The sequence below is a fragment of the Dromaius novaehollandiae genome, chromosome 2 (assembly GCF_036370855.1).
Source record: "Dromaius novaehollandiae isolate bDroNov1 chromosome 2, bDroNov1.hap1, whole genome shotgun sequence".
NCBI classification, from domain to species: domain Eukaryota; kingdom Metazoa; phylum Chordata; class Aves; order Casuariiformes; family Dromaiidae; genus Dromaius; species Dromaius novaehollandiae.
In genome coordinates, this window is record NC_088099.1 from 26,631,386 (window position 1) to 26,653,335 (window position 21,950).

Consider the following 21,950-nt stretch of genomic DNA (forward strand, 5'->3'; position numbering starts at 1 on the left):
TTTCTACTTTATCATGTACTGAGAAGTTTTATATTTATGATCCTTCTTGATGTTGGCCTGTTCTCTCTGCTTTCCTCCCCTAAGGATCCCATCCGAAAACATCAAAATCCCCACCACACTAGTACAGATTTCTTTGCACAGAACTGGTGACCACAAATCAAATGGGAAACTAGCAAAGAGCTCTGCCTTTGCTTGCAACTAACATACCTTCTCATATACTCAGCATACACAAACCAAGAAAGCTGAAATGCTTTGATCAGACTTTACTCTTCCTTCAAGAAAAAAAAAAAAGATGCAAGAGGATTCACAATATATTTGTTAATGTATTGAAAACTGAAATATTTCATTGGCAATATTAAAGAAGATTTGCTGTGAACTGACAAAGCCTGTACATCCCTTAAGTAACTATACCACTTCAAAAGTGTTACAACAGTATTTGACTAGACATTACACACATAGACAGGAACATATAGTTACATTTACACAATTAAAACTACATACCTGCTTATGCATTTGGAAGACTGGGGCACTCATTTCCATTTTTATTTCTTTCTGATGCAGGTAGTTGTATAGAAGTCAAATAAGGTATCACATAGAGTAGAGCATTTATCATACAGTTCATTACTAGTTCCTTTTACCAAAACTGCAATACCACAACTTAGGAAAAAAACAACCCCCAAATCAAACCCCTACTGTTCACTGCAGTTTGCCTTTATTTTAACCTCAATGATGCATCAGTCTCCAAAATCAGTAATATCAAGCCCAACTGTATAAAATATTTGATCAAAATAGTCTTAGAGGGACAGAAAGTCATTGCTGCAAGTCCATGTTTGTATTTTTCTAAGAACTTACTTGAAAAGTCAGTTTCACTGTAGAATGGCAATACTATCTATCTTTCTCACCCAATTTTTAGTTATGGTTTGCAACTAATAATCAGTTAACTAAGGTCTTGAAATTCTTGGTAATAACATATTTGAAATATCCGTATGCAACAGAGGTAAGTTAAAAGTTAGCACCTGTGCAGTGAAAAAGAGGTGGATCATTAGTACAATCTGTAATTTAGCACTCTGAATCAGAGCAGCTGTTAATGGCTAACACAGGAGGCCGAGCAATGAGTACTTCAGTGGAAGACATAATGAGAATTTCATGTAAAAACTAAAATCCAATGGTTGCTTGTGCTTTTATGTGTGCACAATTAATTTAAAAACTTTTTTTTTTAATTTCTAAAGGAACTTATTTAAAAGTAAAATAGTTTTATGATTTAGGTAAACATTCTGTAGCCCTCAAGTACAAAAATATAAATACAAACTGTTTAAACAGTATCTTTAATGAGATTCTGGCAGTATTTTTATATAACAAGACACATCACGTAACAGGTCTGCCACTGAACTTGCTTAGAGTAAAATCAGCTTCAATATGAAGCTGTTAGATATCAAAACTCTGCTTTTTACATGCTAAATATCTTCAGCAAGTGTGCATTTAAACACGGCAATGAACTTTAAGAATAACTAAATACATACATGAAACTCTGCATGTGGAACATAATTCATAAAACTGGTTACAGCGAATGATTACCTGTATTTTGTTAATTTAAAAATGGTACAAAACATGCAAAACAATTCTAAAGATAAAGCAAAGAAATAAAGCAACCAGTGTTTGCCAGAAGTGTTCAATTAAACCAAATTACATTAATGAAATACGCATATTTACTAGCACAGATCTATTTCAAAGAAGCAGAGGTAAAATCCTTAGTTTTTGAATGTCAGTTATGCTGCAAAATGTCATTGCTTTTGCTTAATGCAGAAGCACATGCTTAGAGGCCCAGAACTGCTTATTCAGAAAAAGTCTGCTGACAATAGCTGTGACCTCCCTAGAATCAGAGAGGCTGCATGGATTAAAAATAGCAGAGATTTGCAAGGATCAAAGGCAAAGGCACCCTATTCAGTTAGCCAAAATGGTAGCATTCCCTTTCCCACAAGCATAAAGATGGTAATGGGGCATATGCTAAACATTTCTACAAAGATAGCAATTTAAATGTCATCATTAAATTCCCATTTTGTAAATGCCAAAAGCAGGCATCAGCTTGTAATAGTTTACATACTATATTAACCTGAAAGACGAATTTGGGATTTTGTTTGTCCTGATTTACAAATTAAGACTATTACTAATTCTTTTTAAAACACTACTTTTAGTATCTAAAAAGTTGACTCTTATTTTCCAATATTTTACATCTTAGCTGGACTACCATCTCATATTGTTTCAAACATCTAACATTATTAACTGGAATTTTGTAAAAGTTGTACCCCATATATTAAGCAGCAGGCAACAACAATGGTCTTTCCAAGCCCAGCTGCATCTGGCTGGCTTCTGAAATATTAGGAATATTTCTAAAACACAGGAAAACTCATGCAGTTTGGTAAAGTTTGCCATCATTTCACAGTTTAAGTTTCCTTTAGTCATTGCACTTTTGTTGAAAGGATAGTCTTGCTTTTTTAATATTATTCTGAATCTGAATTTGAACCAGCAATCTTCTTTTTCTTCTTTTTACCATGTTTCTTATGCTTCTTTCTCTTTTTTGTTTTATCCTTAAAAGAAAAAAAAGTTGAAATGAAGGTTATTGCGTGAGAAAACTGCCATCTATTAAATTCAGCTAATGAAAAATGAGAGCACTGAAAAAAATAGTCACACAGACGTTTCAAAAGAGACTTCTATAAAAGCCTACTGAGTTATACTAATACCAGAAAAAGACAATCCATATTTCATCCAGTAGTTTGTACTATTATGAACAGCTTTTCAATTTATCTCCATCACGGTCTGGCTACTTCATGCCTCTCATCATTACAACTATTTTGTTTCCTAATCTTTTACATGATTTCAATATTTTATAGATTTCTGGGTAAATAGTAAGAAAGTGCTTTGATAAGCAATGACATCTTATATATGTGGGAATGACTAGAATGTTTACAGTTTTAAAAATAAGTGCTTGTATTTACAGTGCAAAATTAAATAGTTCAAGTGCACTTGGTAGAACTGCCAGCACTTATGCCTTATTTAAAAGGAAACATCATCTCAATTTTATATCCAGATATACTCAAGTAAAGATGCTGGATTCATTCCTGAAGTTAATATTCTGAACACTGTGCTGTAGAAGCTGAGAGATACAATCTTGTATTTTGGCAAGCAGATCTTCAATTTGAATTCTTGAATACGTGTGATGCAATGCAAACAAAAAACCTAGGTGTGTATGTATGTGTGTGTATCTCTCTCTGTCTCTCTCAAAAATACACACACGCAAGTCTTTTAAGGAAAAAAGACAGTCACTAGAAATTTTATGGCAAACAGTTTACATGATTATGAAAAACCAAAAACTTAAGTTCCACATAAAGCATGTATGAAATATCACTGATATTCCTACGCTTCTAGTTGTTGGATAACTGTTGTAAACCTTCCCTCTACACTAACTAATCTAGACAACTGAGGTGTCCAAGTTATGAATAGTGCTGCTGTGGGCTCTCTGACAGTCAGGGGAAAGGGAATGATACAAACATCTCCACCACTGGGTAATTCACATCTCAAAATGCTACACTCCTAACTGAAGGAACCTCAGGTAAACGTGATGGATCTGGGGCTCTGAAAAATCACTGCTGAACCTCCATCTCACTTTTATCAACAAAAAAATCAACAAAATAGAAGTAACAGGTTGCTAAAGGCTTTTTTGTTTGGCTGGGGAAGAATTATACTAGAATAGGCACTGGAGAGATTGTGGCCTAAGGCCCTTTTAATGCTCTAGTACAGGGGGATTACAAAAGAAGGATTATATACAATGCTCTGACACAGAACAGCACTGCAGTCTGTGTGGCAAACAGCTACCCCACCAGATATTATATAGAATTAATAATTCTGTTTGGTTGATACAGAGTAAAATATTTTGATTTCAGGCAATAAATGTTAAACTTCTATAAATCCCATCTCATATATATCTACTTAGGTAAAATAGGGACAAATTCTTCTTCTAATTACACAACTGAAAAAGTGAGTTCAGGAAGTAAATGGAGAAATTATGAGTTTAGATTCGTGTTACAGTAGGCTTTTGCCATAAAACATTTGTATAACTGAAAAACGTGGAATTAGAAATTAACTAGATACAGTGTATTTATATCCTAAAACTACAGTAACAATAGGAAGGATACTTGCTGTTGCTTTCTCTTTTTCCTCATTGTTTTTCTTCTTTTTCACTTGCACCTAAAAAAAATTAAGTAAGATTTAATGGGATAGCAGGTTTGGAAATGCTATTTTAAGTAAAAGTTCAAGCATTTGCTGTGTATAAAGGCGTGATAGCACAACAGAGGTAGAAGAACGGGCTGAACAATAATGCATGAAGAAACAGTTGTTATCTATATTATTTTCTAGAACAAGCATTACCCTATAAACATGCAATTTGGGAATGTTCTCTGCTTTTAATATACAGCAGAGCAAGAAATCAGCAGAGAGATATAACTAAAATTACTAAGCTAATAACATGATAAAAATTCATAATGAAAAATCCAGCATTGTCTGACATTTTGTAATCCTACAGGAGTAAAAGACTTCAAAGTAGCTAAACAAGGGTGAGAATAAGATTATTATGGCCAATTTTTTTTAATCCAATGAAAAAGGCAGCCAATAATTTTAACAATCCTAAAATCTGCCTGGCTATGCACAAACATCAAAGCGAAATCCTGTGAAGTGTACCCCATCAAGCAGTTGGCATGAAGTCACTGAATCCTAAAATATCTGTAGATAGTTGAAAATTTTCAAGAAAGAAATATAATTCAGAATAAGCTGTGGGTGTTAAGAGTTGTACTAAACAATTCTTACTATAAGTTTTTATTAAAGAGAAAAATATGAACATCTCTGAATGTGTTGCACCCTCAAAGGTAACTTGTTGAGAGCAAAAGCAGTTCCAGCAATGTATTAATCTAAGCTAGTTTCGTTCGCTCAGGTGCATCAGTAAGCTAAAAGCATTATAACATCTGAAACTGAGGTTTCCTACTGACCTGCTCTGTTTGATCTGATTCTGATAAGGATTCTGATGATAAAGGTCCATCACCACGATCAGCTTTCTTCCTTTTCCTGTGATGATTTTTGCCATCCTACACAAAATAAGTATTATATTTGTTAGTAAATTTAGGCCTTTGAGATTTTATAAAACTTCTGCTTTACAAGTTAGATTGAAATAGTAATTCTAAGTTATGAAACATTTTATACTATTGCAGGTATTAGACTAACTACTCATCATCACCACCAAAATATCCAAAATGTCTAATAACTGTTAAAGTGTGGAAATACAATCATTTTTCTATGTACTGCTTTCTTTTGTTACCAAGATACTGCAATCTTCTATAAATGAGAAAAATAATGCTCCAATATAGTCTCGTATTTTAAATAAAAACATTGCGAAGGAATAAACATTTGATAATAAAGTGTTGCATGATTTTTAAGTACTACTAAGTAAATGAGATGTCTCAGTAGGCACATACAAACACTGCAGCTTCAGACTCTTGCTTTGCTCATGAAATTAAAAGAAAGAGCTCCCTCTATATTTGTGTCCAAATGAGTAAGCTGTCCCTGCCAGCTGTACCTTCAACATTTTATACATAATCTCAGTATATTTAAAGGGCAATCTTTTTATTATTGTTAAAATTTAGAGATGCTGTATGAGATTACTCTCATGAGCTACTTTTTTCCTTTCCCTTCCTCCAGGCCACCTTTGCTCTGGTCCAGGCAAGGGGCAGGAGGCAGGTGCGATTCCAAAACTGAAGCTACTTTCTTCCATCCAATTTCTAAGGCCAGAAACTGAAAAGAAAAACTTCCTGCTGAACACCTTTTTGCACAGTGTGATCACACACCTCAACTATCCTATCTAGTCTATTATAGGTACCACAATCTTCTCCCAGAAGTACTCAGAAAGTGATGCAGCCAGTTTGAGAGACTGGGCATCCTCAGATGAAGGAGAGGAGACCTCAAGTGCCCCCAAATCCTTTGCTTTCAGAAGAGGCCTGGAAATAGGCACTACAGGTTAGCCAAGATCAAGGCACCAAGGTAGACACTTGGCTCTTTGAAGAGAAGCTACTCAAAGTCAAAGGAGTTGGTGGGAAATGGAAACTCTGAACTGGAAGCAGAGCAAGGAAAAAATGGTATCGACATATCTGCCTTGTTCAATGGACAGTTGATACATCAAAGTCCATACTGTCCACATATATTTTTCTCAGTTATTTTTCAAAAACAATATAATTACAATATATATAACTATGACATTTAGATAAAAATGTTCTCTGCTTGACGTTACTTAATTTCCAGCAACAAACTAGTTACCTACCAAACATCCCACTGAAATATTTTCAAATCAATGTAACTATTCAAGCTAAAAACCAAAACACCAGAATGCCACTGATCTACTACAGATCAGATACTTTTTTATTCACCCTCATAACAGAGATGGAGCCAGCAGTTTCCACTAACACCAGTTACTAAAACAGGAGCTGAACCCAACTAAAAATCTACCCCAAACTGGGGGTACTGAATATCTTCTGATTGTCTAGTCTTGGACAGTAAGTTTCCATATGTGTAAACTGAGGCATTCAATATTAAAAAAAAAAAAAAAAAATCAAGCTGCCTTATGTATGTAAAAAGCGGTTCTGAGATAAGTATTTCAAAAGGAGAGCTACCTTCTCTTTTTCATGGTCTTCCTTTGATTTTTTCTTTTTAATGCTGTCCTAAATAGAAAGAAAAAACACACTATGACAAAATATTTCAGCAAAAAGCAGAAATCCCAACAGCAATCTGACCCAAGGTGTTTTCCTCTCTATTGAAGGTCATTCTTCAAAGTTGCTCTTTTTACCTTGCAGTTAACAGGAACAATATGGAAAAAAAAAGAAAAAAAAGCCACACGTAATTTTGAGGCAACTGCTGATGTCCTGAACCAGCAGTGTGAAAAGGTCTCTATGGAATTAGGTAACAGAGTACTTGCTGAGAGCAGAACATGTAGCCTTTGAAAAGAAAGCCAGCTATCACTGTTGTAACCACGTGCCCCTCTAATATCCAACAGTCTGGAGCCTCTATTCTCCATCTGCGCTCATCTCAGCTGACTGTGCCTGGGGGTGGGTCATGGTGGGGGAGGACGGAGTAGACGCTGCCCTGCAGTTTTCTGCCTTCCCGTATCAGCAGTAAAGGTGTCTCTGTATCTTTTATATGTATTAAAAGAGTTTTCAAACTCTCATTATCACAAATTGATAGGGGCATGCAAAGAGCGATTCATTGTAATTTATAACACACTGGTACGGGTATTCCAGTGAAAACCTTCAATGAAGTCTACACTCAGAATCTTAACAATTCACTGTATTACTAATATTTAAGCAAGAAGTATAACTACTATCCATTGTAACAAAGAAAAAAATGTAAACGTAACAGGACAGACTGTCCCACATATCTTTTCCACTTTTTTGTTAATTCAGTAAGCCAGGCCATGTACATTGCTTTACTTTTTTAAGTAAGGAAAAAGAAACCCTCAATTCAGTATGCATTTGGGAGAGGCTCAGTGCTCTAACATGAAATTGCTCTGTCCACAGTTACTTAGCAAGGAAATATCACTGATATCCTGCAATATCTTCATTTCCACTGATGGTCTTCAATAAAATAGCACATTCACAAGACGTTCACACAATATTTTCATTTTTTGAAGTGTTAATGTGTTAATTCAAACTAAATGTTTGAGCAGCACAAAAACTGCCTATGTCTGAATTCAGAAAAATAGCTAAAAATTGTTAGAACAACAGCATGTTTATCTTCTAAAGATCAAATTAATTCTGCCAGCCATCGTGACAAACAGAGGTAGACACCTGACAGCATCTGGAAGTAACAAGCACAGTTCAGCTACAGTAAGAATGTGTGGCTTTAAATTTGGGAGATAAAAAATATTCATATGCAGAAGTCAGAAATATTTGTGTCTTTATAATACAAGAAAACAGCCCAAGAGTAATACACTGCATATTTACCTTGCTGTCTGACTCAGACTCAGAAGTTGAGCTTGCAGAAGACTTCCGTGAAGAGCGATACTTCTTCTTCCTTCTTTTCTTCCCTTGCTTTTTATCCTATGCACAAATATTTTAGGAAAGAAAAAAAAAACAAAAATGAACTTATTTTCATTAGATATTAAAGCCTTACATTAAATGTGAAGAATAGAAAAACCCAAATTCCTATGTGTTATCATGCTGTCTGAGGAATAAAGCATAGTATAATTGATTCTTTTAGCAGAGAACATTCATAACTCTTCTGCATTAAAAAAAAAAAAAAGGTGAAAAATCCAGGTTCTCTAAAGTCTTTTTATTATTTAGATGTATGCTATGGAATCTGATTACGTTTAACAAAGATTTTTGCAAAAAAGTAAAAATGCTATTTGTGCATTAATATGCTTAGATGGGGGATTCTGTTGAAAAACAATACAATTCAATGTTGAAACAGAAATGGATCCAGCTTAAAGGCCAGCCAGACACAATTAATACTTTTGGTTAAGAAATTCTTGAATACATATATATAGATATATATCAATATATATGTGTGTGTACATATAAATATTCACAACTTTTATAAGTTCCAATTGCATCAAAACTAAATATTTTTATGCAAACCAAGTCCTCAAAAAATATTCTCAAATATATTGCCAAAACATCTGTTACATACCTCTCTAACAAAAGTGAGCGAGTGCTTAATCTGATTTTTCTATGAAATATTCTTTGACATTCAAATGCATTCTGCAGTCCTATCCATTTCCTGTCTGATACATCACATAAATTTCCTCTTCTTCTAGAAAAGAGAGCCTGAAAGTCTCATTGTTTGAGAAAGCTCGGACTGTTTAGCCTGGAGAAGAAAAGGCTTGGCGGGGGAATGTTATCAGTGCATTTAAATATCTGAACGGAGTGGCCAGACTTTCCAGTGACAGAACGAGAGCACAAACTGAAACACAGGAAGTTCCATCTGAATGTAAGAAAAAGCTTTTTCACTGTGAGTGCGGCTGAGCACTGGAACAGGTTGCCCAGAGAGCTTGTGGAGTCTCTGTCCTTGGAGATACTCAAATCTGTCTGGACACAGTCCTGGGCAGCCTGCTCTAAGCGACCCTGCTTGAGCAGGGGGATAGAACTAGATGATCTTTTAAGGTCCCTTCCAACCTCAGCTGTTCTGTGATTACAATCTTTGTCTAATCCCATGGTACAGCCATGCTGGGGTTGCTTTTTATCTGGCAATACTGGCTCACCAATGTTGAAAAAAGACTATGTGAAGAAGTTACTTTCAGTACCTGTAGCATTCCTGAGACTCTGCTGCTAGCCTTCACAGTAAGATGCCAAGGCTAAGGTTCCATTCCTTGCTCAAAAATCTCAGTTTTGTTAGCACTGATTTGAAGGTTCAGGACAGACACCATACTAGATCCAAAAAAACATCTCGAGACCAAAAGCATATCTTTCAGAAGGTCTCTTAACTTGTTGGGTTTTAATCTCTGCGGACTTCAGGGTTTTACTGCATACTAGTCAGAGCAATAAATCTTATGTCTTCTTCCATTTATTCTCATTTTAAAACCCCGCTAAGCCTCTGATTCCACAGATGAAACAGTAACTCATCAGTTAGATTCAACACTGTACAATCAGATATATTGGCCAACAGGTAGAGTCATGAATGGTTACCTTCACTCCAGAGTGAACTATAGTTCCATCCTTACAAGTCTAACTTTTCCTACTGTTCAAATTGGTACATGGTATGTAAAATTGAACAAATACTGGCCACAATTTTAGTGGCTTTCATGTATTTGTTAAAATGTTTATTTGTCTTTTATCGCTCTTTCTATATTTGAAACAGAAATCTATTGTATTTCCTCCTAGAATGAGAGAGGAATTCTTGTAATAGCCAAGAAAGAATAGAATACCTCAGGTGGGCCCCAGCATGCTGAGAACAATACAGATGCATAATTTCATTGAAAATACAAAACATGTCAGGTTCTAATAATTTAGTTCTTACCTCATCTTCTGAATCAGATGCACTGCTGGAAGAATCAGAGCTTGATGAAGAAGAAGAAGATGAAGACAACTTGACCAAACACAACAAAAAGTGAAGCTTGTGAGATGCAGCATTTTGTCTAGCAAATAGTCAGAAGAGCATCCAAACACATCCCTTAAAAATCTCTTCATTTTCAAAGTATTATAAATGAAATTTTACTTCCAAGAAGCTGGTCTGCATAGGTTTTCTTAAATGAAACTGTAAAAAGTGATTTGCTAACATTTTTGACATAATAACATATATTTATTGCTATTTCCCTTTATTTAAACAGAAGTAAAATTCTTCTTGTACAGAACGTTAGCCACCCCTCTCAAATAAAAATCAATTATTTTAGCATATAAATTCAAAATTAGAGCTATACTCTCTCTTTCCAAGAGACCTTAAATGACAAGCAGGAAGAACCCAAAAGCAAAAAAAGCTCAGAAAACTGAAAACTTTGCTCACCCTATTAGATTTCTTCTTTTCCTTTTTCTTTTTCTTAAAAAAACAAAACAAAACAAAACAACTTATTTTGGCATCATGTCCTTTTGTCGTGCATTTGGGTTTATGTTCTTTAATGTTGACTTTTAAAATGTGCTTATGACATTCTGTGTTGGCAGCATAGATGATAAATCCAGTTCAACACACACTGTACTAAGTTGAAAATAATTTACCTCTTTCTTTTTGGAGGAACTCTCACTTCCACCCAGTAATTTCTCCCTATGTTTTTCCAGTTCTTTCCTCCAGTTCTGAAAACAAAAGCAAACAAGCAAAACAATGGCATGATCATTATCACAAGTTTCATTATGAGAACTTTTTTGAAATCCTGTCCTGTACCTGAAGCTATAAAACTTTCATAAAACTTGTAGAAAATAAACAACATATGCAAATAAACCAAGGCTATGATGCATTTGATTTTACAGAAATTTGTTCAATTATCAAGTATCATGTTAGTTTGCACCTTAATGCTCAAGTGATTTGGATTTCATAGATAACCATTTACCTTGGATTTGAAGGCCATCAATTATGGTATGTTTGTTATTTGTATCACCGTTTTCTGGATAGAGCATTTTAGCAAGGGAGGGCACTGCCACAAAAATTGGCACTTGGTCTTAGTTTTAAAGTTACCTGAAGCAAAATCTGTAGACTATTTCTCCTGGCTCCTCTTTGATGCATGGGTACGCCTCTGTCAATGTCAACAACTATTAGAATATTAAATTATTGTATGTACCTTCATAGAAAGGCTCTTGTTAGGTCAAGCACACTGCACAGATAAAAGACTCCTTTCATTCCTCTTTTTTCTAACCCCTTACAAACTCTCTAGGTCTACCTAAAATCGCACTTTCAGGGGCTCTGAAACATTTCCAACCCCATCATACTGAAAGGGTGCTAGTTTCAACCTGTACGTGCCATTTCCCCTTCCTCTGTCAGAGATGTTGTGTTCTCCACTTTCTTCTTTTGAGCATTCTTATTCTCCTTTTTCTCATAATTATGATGTATTCATATTGTATTGGCAAAGCAGTGATAATCACATATTGTGCTGAAGGGAAAGGCATAGCAGGAATTAAGTAAGATTACTCCTGCGCAATGCTATACGATGCAGAAATCCCCAAGTAAGCATACGGTGAATTAGCTAAACAGTGCTGTTGAGGGACACAGCAGATTAGCCAGGACACAGTGCTGCATGCAACGTGCTTCCATGACCCAAGGTAACACCTATGCAGTATCGCAGTGGGTTGCATATTTTGGCATATCAACTACCTGGAGCTAGCTCATGGGTCTCCAACAACAGGCTGTGCTTTATTAGGCACACAATCTCCTTCAGGTATAAACAGACTGTGCTAATGTGACGTTTTGAAAAAAAGCACATCTGCCAGTAAACTAGGAGAGACGGCACCTCATTCAAAGACTTGTAATCTTTTCAACCATTCAAAGATTTGTTCTTAAACCAGACTCACTGAGCTAAAACTTAAGGAGCACTGAAAACTGATCCTCCGAACAGCATCCCATCACCATGAAAATACTGGTATTACTTCTTGGGCAAAAAAGTGTAACAGGAGCCGATGCACCATGTCCTTCCGGTAACAAAGAAGGAGCATTAACTGACTTCAACCAGAAACTCTCATGCAAAGGCGAAGACTACTGCTTGAAGCTTATCCCAAGACACCAGAACACAGCAAGGGAACAGGAACAGTTAAATTCATCTTAAGCCAATTTCTTCCTATGCATATAATAGGAGTTACAAATGAAATTTTCTGGTATCATGTTGATCTCCAGTAGGTACTGAACACAGACACTAGAATGGCTTAATTTATAGTAGGAACCAGCATAGAATGTAGCCAGCTTGGGATAAGTGTGGAAGAAGTGCTTTATAGTCCTGTTTGGACATTCAAGGCCCTTCTCTGTACTTCTTCTGCTTCGGAATTATATGCACATTCCCCGCCAAAGACATCAATTCCCAGCAATATTGCTCTTTGGATTGTATGAACTTAAACAAATGAAGATTAGAAAAAGAGACTTTGGTTTATCATACTGGAAAATGAATTAATTTTATTTACTTATATAAATATATGCATTTGTATACCTACATTTACATTCATGACAAGTTCAAATTTTATTCAGTAGTATTTTTCAAAGCATACAGAGTATTTCTCTGAACTGAGAGTAGGTCCCCGTTGTTAAGGAGTAACCTTAACATCCAGTATAAACCCAACAAAATATTCATTCATTAAAAGCTTAAGTGAAGTATTACAAGCACTTATTGCTGTTAATGATAATGGAAGAAAAGTAGTATATCAGATGGGAAGGACAGAATATTAACATGATGTTAGTCACATTACAAACCTCATTCATCTTTTCTTCAAACTCAGCCAAAGCCCTGGATCCTTTCTTTTTCTTTTCTAGTTGTTCTTTTACTTCTTCCCTACAGAAAAAAAGATGATAAATCAGTATTATTCTACTTTCACAATTAAAAATACCTTCTTCAGTGCTTTTATAGAAACACAGTAAGGTATAAAAATCTAAGGTTTTGTAGGCTTTTTCTGAATTTCATCTTTAGATGCTCTTCTTCCAGAAAGAGCAATGAAAGCATCTTAGATGCTATGCACATGATAACCTAACCCTAAAAACCTAAGTACTAGAGCTAAATCCCTCTGAAAGAGCTAAAGGTAACTTTGCAGTTAGGTAAATTGTGCTCTAGCTCCTTATTAGAGAAGGTAAAATGGATTGAACATAAAATAAGTTGTTGAAAATAACTGCAGTGATGATTTTATTTCTTAAGAAGACAGTTGGGTAGGGCAAGCTTCACTCTAAAAATATACCAGCATATTGTTTTTCTTGAGATGACTTTGTTTAAAAACCGAATATATCTGCTGGCTTTAAGTATTAGGATTCATGAAAGAGATAGAAGGACCGACATTTTCCTTCTCTGAGGAACTGTTGCCAAATATCTAAAGACAAATGAGATATGTCTTTCAAAATGCAGTATTATTATTTTTAAAAAAGAAGACTGAATATAGATTTAGAAAGAACATCTTGGCCAGAGACAATGAATCTTTAAAAATGTATTACTGTGCATTCTGGGGAGGAAGTAACCGTGTCATCTCAGTAAGAAAGAACAAAGCTTGTATTCAAAAGGTCAGAAAGGCAGACAAATATCGCCACTTACCATGTTGGTCTTGGCCTGTTCAAGTAGTCCTGTATTGTTGGTCCTGAATTTTGGGCAGGACCTCGTGCTCTGGCCATAGCTATGGGATTCATATAAGCCTTGAATATGAAAAAAGCAAACAAAAAAATCATTAGCTATACTGTACTAACAAAAACTTTTCCTTCTTTGCACCACCTTTCTCACACACTGAAAAGAATTTCTGACTTGTTTCTAAAAATACAAAGTATTTATCTAAACCAAACTGATTCAGTCTGACAAAAAGACTGGAGAAAATGCTTTGAATTTGAAGTCACATATTGGCAAAAAGAACTCATCCACAAAAACTCATCCACATTGCTATAAAAATTCCTCCCACTGAGAAACACTTTTGCAAACTGAACACAGGATTATGATTGCTGAAATATTCTTTCTTGGGATATGGAAAATGTGATTTAATTTTAACTCTCTTACTCTCTGGGACAGCCTATATTTAGGCCTTCAAAGTTCTGCTGAAAATCAGTGAGAGCAGAGTGAACAAATTCTGAAAAAATTAACAATACCCCACAAGGTTCTTGCTTTAACACAAAAACAAATAAGCGGTGGTGCTCTACTATAGTAATACATGTACGAAACCCCTTTGCCTGAGGCCTATTTGAGGAAAAAAAAGTATTCTGAATAATAATCTGTTTTAACAGTTCAAAATAATAGTATTATTAACCAAATTTTATGAAGCATTCCATATTTCAAGCTTGTGCATTCTCTTCATACTCACTTTAAAAAAGATAGTATGCTATAGAAATCAAATTTAGAAATTAAAATCCATAATCTACAGCAGAAATTAATGAAAAAAATCCATTGTAGAAAACAGTTCGTCCATTTTTCTTATACTGATTTACTGATACGACAATTATATTGTGCTCAAACAAAAGGGAGATATGTTCTCATCTTAGGCAGAGAGATAAGAAAAATTACCGTCATGTAAGCTGCTGTATGAGAAAAATGTGTTAAGAATATTGGAGAGACAGGTTCACAACATCCCAGAAGTGACAAAATTAAGAGGACTTGATTGAAAGCATTCCTGGGATATATTTCACAAGAAATTCATTATATAATCTTATGACGCTCCCTAGAACCTTGCTCCATTTATGACCAAGATGGATTTAGTGCCCACTTTGTGAGATACACCATTCTTGATTTTGATATTTCCTCATTCTTAAATATGTCACATCAGGCCCTACTTACTGTGTATTATTCAAGCCCTTCTCTGATGACTGCCCTGTTAATTTTTTGGGGGGCTTTTATCACTACAGCATCCCAACGCTTCACCAACAATTTACTTTTGCAAAACATAAGACGAACTGTTTTTACTGTCTGCAGTTTAGAGATGAGATACAAAAAATAAAACAGTCAAAATATCCACCAGCTTTGGTTGTCCAATTTGAGATCTTTTTTTTTTTTTAATTTTTAAAGAGTTCTTAGCATTGTACAACACTGTAAGTTCAAAGCAAAGATTCCGCTGCACGTGTGGCTTTTACATGTCTGGTACTGCTTTTATCAGACCATAAAGTTCAGAAAACACCACAATACATAGTTAGTGACCACTTGCGAGAGCCTAGTTTCAACAACTAGCCTAGCATCACAGGAACTCTGGAAGAGGCAAAGAGAGAATCCAATTCTCCTTCTCCAGGGCAACATTCAACTACCTTCATCATGCAACATTTTTTTTCTTCCTGCCTCATTCACTCCATGTTCCCAAATTCTGCAACATCAGACAGGGAGGGATCCTAGAGATGACAGTTGCCTTTACTACACTTCCCTTACTCATCCCTAAAGTGCTATCCATCTTGCACAACGTGTGAGCTAAAGGTCCCGTGGAAAAAAATAGTTATTGCGTAGTTCAGCACTGTCTCACCTTGCACACTGTGGAAGAGGAAATTCAGGGGCCTCTTTTCCTCTGTTCTCCCTGCCCCCAGCAACTCGCGCCTACCCACCAGGCAAGCACACAGCCATCCTCCGCACCAGCCTCTGCTTTGGCTGGGTCTGAAGAGGCAGCTGCTCTGCCCCTCTAAATGGGGGTCAAAAGCAACACCCACTGCCTCCTCTTTCATTATCATCGCAGCAGGAGCAGCGGCCGCAGCAGCACTGCGTTCCTGCCCGGCTTGTGAGCAGGTGAGGCAGCCGGCGGCTTTGCCTCTGACGGCTGCATTTGGTCTGAGACAGTGGCTCCAGCCTCTGCCAGGAAAGGTGGCAGGTGTGAAGGAAGCACTCCCCAACGGCAAATTCAGCTTGTAGGCCACCAGCTGGACCATGCTGAAGCGACCACAGCATGCTTTCAAGTGGACCATTTTTTGACTCAAGCGTTTGCAACTCTAAGGGTTGCATTTTTGGACATTTTGGGGTGTGTGTGTGTTTTTTTTCTAACACACACGCAAAGGTTAACTCGTATGGGCCAGTAACTGCTAATGTATGTCAATTTAAACTAGTTTAATCTCAGCTTGGCACCTTCTTTTGTAGCCAGGTATCATGTACTCAAGTAGTTACAGCCTTACAGACCTGTATTCACATTATTTACTTTAGCATTTTTTCATAATATAAAAAGGTAAATGAGGTTTCTTATTTTACAGAGTTAAAAAAGATATATATCCTGTCATTTGAATTAAGCTTCTTCTGAGTGGAAAAGGAGTTCCTTTAGGAATGCAGGAAACCAGTGTTTGAACACTCTTTTCATTAAACAAAGATAATTTCAATGTATTAGATACACTAGAAAAGAAGGAGGAAAATGTAATTCATGCCTTGGTTTACTACCATTAGCAAACTGACTCAACTCCTTTTGGTTACCAGTCAAGAGTTAACATCTGAGAGCTTTAACTTCTTACATAATTATTATTCACAAAATCAAGATTTCTTGTAGTTCTTAACTTAAAGTTAGCTATTTCTGACTTGAACTAAACTTGGGGAAAAAAAAAACCCACAACCCCTCTCTGGACCTGCAGAAGAGGCTACACTGTCAAATGTTAGTTTACTACTTCCTCAAACTGATCCCCGATGATTAGCTAGCAAGCTTCCTCCATTCAGCAGCATACTTTCTTTAACTTTCTGGCAGCAAGCACATAATGACTGAATATCGTTCTTTATTTCACAGTTGAAAAATGCATGTCTTAAAACACGTTCTTAAAGTTTCAAACATGTTCATTTAAGAACAATTATTTGACTGATAAATATTTCTTAGAAGTATTTATATGACTTTGCCAAACTGCATTTCACCAGCCGGAAAGAGCACAGAAATGTACTATCGACAAGGAAAATGCTTGTTTGCACGCTTGTTTTCTTCCTTTGGCAGTTTGCTCAAGCAGTTAAAAGATATTTGCTTTATCTTTCATGCTCATCAAAAGCACAAGAAGCCTTGAGCCAACCAGGGCTCTATGGGCAAGCAATACAAACTACCATTGCCTTGCAAGTATTCTGAAGAAGTGAAAAAACAAGTTTAATTTCCATCTCCAAACAGTCAAAATGATGGTGTCTTTAAAAAGGGACATGAGAAGGAGTTAACAGGTGGGAAGTTGTACAGTCATATAAGAGAAGCAAATTTGTCTGTACCAGCAGCCATCACAGCATAAAGAGCCTTGTCTAGGAAAATAAAGGTTTACTAGCATGGGTAAGTGCATCCCCACTGCAGTATAAAATTTTAAAAATAAGTAAATAGACACCCAAACACACCCAAAACCATTACAACAGGGCAGTAACGTTTTAGGCATAGGCCAGGCCCTGCAGTCCAACACTATCTTTTTTTTTTTCCCAGTAGATTCCATTATTTTGGTGCCTCAATAAAGTCATTAAAGGCAATTTGTTATACATTTGCATAATGTGTATTTCCATCATGTATATTATACATTATTCCATCAAGGTAAGCAAAGACATTAGCCTGAATGGATCTGCTTAGAAGATCACAGCCTATACTAAGAACAGACAAAGAAAGGGGACAAAGGCTCAAATTTATTTTTAACTCATTAATTGTAAATTCGTACCTTACTACCTAAATAAAACACAAACGCGATGTGAATGGTTAACTGAGAGGAAAAAGTTACAGGAAAGATATCACCAAGGATGAACGTGGTAACAATATAAAATTAGGCTCTGCAGTCAGATGTGCAGAAGTGTACTTTTGGCCTTTTGAGGCAGGCTCCTGAGGTCAGAGGGCTGCATAAACCTAAATTTCAAATTGCTCAAGTACAGCTAAATGCCTGGTTTAAGAAAATATGCGTTGGTGTTTAAGAGTTACTTCAACAAATGCACTAACTCCCACTGGAAACATTTTTTAAAATTTATTTTTAAATAAGGAACAGGCCAGTATCTTAATCATCTGAACAGCTCACAAAACAGGTACCAGCCACGACTGCTGCTGGGTTTGACAGGGAAGCTCGAGGCTCTGCCAGAGGGACCACGGGCGCCCGCCGCCCCGTTTGGGGGCCGCCCCAGGGCCCCTCCGAGGAGCAGGCCGGCTCGGGCCTCTCCGAGACGGGGCTCTCCCTGCTCCCTGCCGAACGGCGCCGCGCGGTACCACCCGCCTTTGTTGTCTGGCGACTCGGGACCCCCGGGACGGCACCGGGAGCCCCCCAGTCCCGACGCCGCGATTCACCTCACACCGCACATCCCCGAGATGCCTCCAGCCCCCGACACCGCAGGCCCGGCGACACCAGGGCCCGTCCCCACCCCCGGGCCCTCAGAAGGGCGGCGGCGGCGCCTCCCGGCTGCCCGCCCAGGGGCCCCGCCACCGCCCCCCGCTCTCTGCCCACTGGGCGGCCGCACCTCGGAGCCCACGGCCGGGCCGGACAGCCGGGCCCCGGCCCCCGCCCGCCGCAGCGCCACGGCTGCCCGGGCCGAGGCAGCGCCCCGCTCGCCGCGGGCTCCTCGCCGCCCGCCGGGGCCCTCCCGGCGGCGGTGCCGCCGCCGCTGCTGGGGCCGATCCCCGCGTCGGCGGCCTGGCCCCCAGCGCCGTCTCCCCACCGCGCAACCGCGTTACTCACCACCCGGTTATCCCGCTTCCCCATGGCGCCGCCGAGAGCCGGCGCCGCGGCCCGGCCCGGAGCCCCTTCCCCGGCCAGGGAACACGAGCCGCAGGCGCCCAGGCCCGGCGCGGCGCGGCGCAGCCCCGCCGCCCCCAGGAGCCAGCGAGCGCTTCCGAGCGGCGATGGTGGCGGCGGCCGCACAGCGCCGCCTGCCGGGACCACGGCGCCACCGCCGCCAGGGCGCGTCCCCCCCCGCCGAGCTCCCCGCGGCGGCGGCGGCGGCGGCGGCGGCGGCGGCGGCAGGCGGCCCTTAGCACCTCAGCCTCGCGCCCTGGGGGCCGGCAGGGCCGCCATCGCCTCTGCAGTGGGGCGCGGCCGCCCAGGGAAGCCGCAGCCGCCTGCCTCCTCCGCGACAGGCGGTGGGGGACCGCGGCAGGGCCCGCAGTGGGCAACGGCGCTCGAAACTGCCGGGGACGGGCCAGGCGGAAGAGTGAAGGCAGGAAGAAACGATGAAAAAAGGGACAGTTTTAATGAAGGGCTTCAGCGGGGGGGGGGGCGGCGGCCCTACGGACATGGCGGCCAGCGGTGCCCTGGCGGGGCGCGCGGCGACGCGAGGGGCCGCGCGAAAGGGCGGGAAGGCTCCAGCCAACGGCCGCGGCAGGTCGGCCCGCTGGAAGCCGTCGGGGAGGCCGGGGCGGGCGGCGGGCAGCCCTCCGTGAGAGGGTGGCGGGGGAAGGGGGAGTAATCCTCCGCGACAGATGCCGCGGGGAGGCATACTTGTGTCCCGCGGTGTGTGACTGAGGCGCCCGTCACACCAGAGGGAGGAATTTTACTGTATTTTTCCCCTCTTGATCTCGTGGGCGGTTACAGGTGGAACTGCAACGTCTGTTTGTTTTTTCCTAGGAAGGCAAAGACGAAGGTGTTGGGAAATAGCAGCCGCTCTTGGCTTAGAATTCAGTAAAATGGGGCTCCCTTAGCCAAAATGGAAGTGCTTACTCGTCATTTGTTAACTGTTCACTATCCTAGCAAAGTAAGGAACATTTTAATATTCACGTGTTTCAGGTTAATGCAAATGCTATAAGAAATCCAGGAGTTACCAGTATCTACTATTCATTAGAATTTCAAACTTCCTTTTCTTTCAGAACTTTACCATTAATAATTACTGCATATTAGTTACAGCTTGGTAAGAATAAAAAACCCTAATCTTTTAATATTCTAATAATATAAAGCACAAAGAGTTTTGTTTCTGAAATAGCAGTGCTGTGTTTACCATATGTAGCAAGCAACAAGCAGGAGGAAAAAAAGAGCTGGTGAACTCATAGGCATTTCTGATAGGAAGTTATTTAGCCAAACCAAGAGAAGGCTATGAAAAACTAGAAGAAAACTAGCATGGGTGAATACACCAGAATTGCGAATAAAATTTACTGTTGGAAATGGCAAGCTAATGCACAATAGAAGGAATAGCTTTAATTCCTCAGAACATAATTGCAATGTTCTAAAATAAGGATAACTACTTTGGGAAAACAGGCAGAAGTTCTTCACTGAGGTATATCAAAGGTAGAAGAAGCAAATTGCACTAAGATATATAAAAATAAGATAAAAAGTATTACCAAAATACTATAATATCCATTGCAAAAAGTGATAATACCCTCACCCAAAATACTGTTTTCAGATTTGTGTCGCTTTGTGTTGTACTCATGTCATCTAGTTTTATTCAGCTAAAGCTATTGCTTTCCATTAACACAAGACATTGCTTTACATTAACCCAAGCTTTCTGCACCACTGAAGCACGGTATAAATTTGATTTGCCCAGGCGTGAAAATACGATTGCATTTCTGTCACAGCACAGAATACAGTGTTTGTGGTGACTGAAGGCTCTCTGCTGGCTTTACGCCAGCTGCAATGGGCTAGGTAATACCTAATCTGCATCAACTTCTGCAGGACAGAATTGCTCTTTAAAAGTGTTTTGACCAAATCTGAACCAGTAGAGTTTATTCATCCAACACATAGTGTCACGTGGCTGCAGCGTTTTTGATCTGGTATTAGCCTCCTTGAAATACTGAAACTGGACATACTATGAAACCATGTCTGGCTTGTCTCCCTGTGGCAGCTTCCGAAGTAGAAAGTGGGGAGAAGGGAGTCCTCTAGTGGGCATTTCAGAAATTTTTATTTAAGTTCCTGTTAGTTTTCCTTGTTAACTGTAAAGGAGGTTTGGGACACTAGCCAGATAAACCCAGCTAGCTAAATCAGATGTTTAAAAATGGATGAAAACACTAGAGGAAAGACTTCTATATGACAGGAGAATGAAAGATGACTTTGTTTACAGAAAGGACAAAAAAGATGACACAACTGGTGGGTGTAAAATGATGAATGATATGCATAAGGTAAATCTTGCTTTGGATAGGCAAGCGCAGCACGTTTAAATCTTTTAAAAAGAATATTTGCTTCTATGGTGCTAATAAGCATGTAGTATTCAGTTTCATTAGATAACTTTGAGGTGAAGAGGCAAGAACAGTTACGTGAATCAAGAGAACAGTAACATTTGTGCTTATTTCTACAAGGTACTTAATATTTTGCTTAATGGATATTTTTCTTTTTTCTTTTTTCTTCCAAAACTGAGGGGTTATTAACTTCATACAGGGCATAAGTCACCTTCTCACAGATGAGGGCTATTCTTTTCTAGATAGAGGCCTCGCTATATTTTATCATCTATGCTCCTGTCTCTGGCTGGACTGCTGCAGTGTATTCTTACAGTGTGTTTGAAGAAATAATTTGGAAGGTCAGATAATGTAAAGGTTGCTGCTGTTTTTATTTAATGTTGTGTTAGATATGTATATAATTATGCTTTATGAAGGACTTTCATGGTTCTCTCTAGTTTCTAGGGGCAGTACAAAGTTTTGGTTTTGAGTTATAAAATCCTTTGTGGTTTGGGGTCTGGGTAGCTTTGCAGTAATCTCTGTCTTACAGCTTTCATCCAGAAGTTTAAATCTGCAGGGATGCTTGAGCTAATTGTTTTTGGAACCTTATATCTGATCGCTCATTTGAGGCCTCATTAGCAGAATCTGCTTTGTCTTGCTCTAAAAAGCTAAGGTGTAATGGTATTCACAGGAGGCTGAAGCTTTGTTTGAGTTGTTTTATTGAGTTTTTCTTCTTTTTTTTTTTTTGGACTGGTCAGGAGTGAAGACATGGAAAAAACTCATCTAGTTTTTGAGCTTGATGTTGTGTCATTTTACGGT

At 38.8% G+C, this 21,950-nt stretch overlaps 1 protein-coding gene across 2 annotated transcripts; it reads right to left on the bottom strand.

The window, feature by feature from the left end:
* Nucleotides 1–1,309: 1,309 nt before the first annotated feature.
* On the bottom strand, nucleotides 1,310–18,936 carry FAM133B (family with sequence similarity 133 member B). Of its 2 annotated transcripts, none has more exons than XM_064506067.1 (11): nucleotides 18,733–18,936; nucleotides 13,730–13,827; nucleotides 12,907–12,985; nucleotides 10,737–10,811; nucleotides 10,528–10,560; nucleotides 10,045–10,113; nucleotides 8,034–8,129; nucleotides 6,708–6,755; nucleotides 5,037–5,132; nucleotides 4,191–4,242; nucleotides 1,310–2,585 (listed from the first exon to the last, which is right to left on the bottom strand). In XM_064506067.1, exons 1-11 carry the CDS (start codon nucleotides 18,754–18,756, stop codon nucleotides 2,581–2,583), a joined length of 675 nt encoding a protein of 224 aa, XP_064362137.1. In that variant the 5' UTR covers nucleotides 18,757–18,936; the 3' UTR covers nucleotides 1,310–2,580. The 2 variants fall into 2 exon arrangements, with proteins under 2 accessions (XP_064362137.1, XP_025954534.1); XM_026098749.2 differs by having other exon boundaries at nucleotides 4,195–4,242; nucleotides 18,733–18,935.
* Between the last annotated feature and the right edge of the window lie 3,014 nt (nucleotides 18,937–21,950).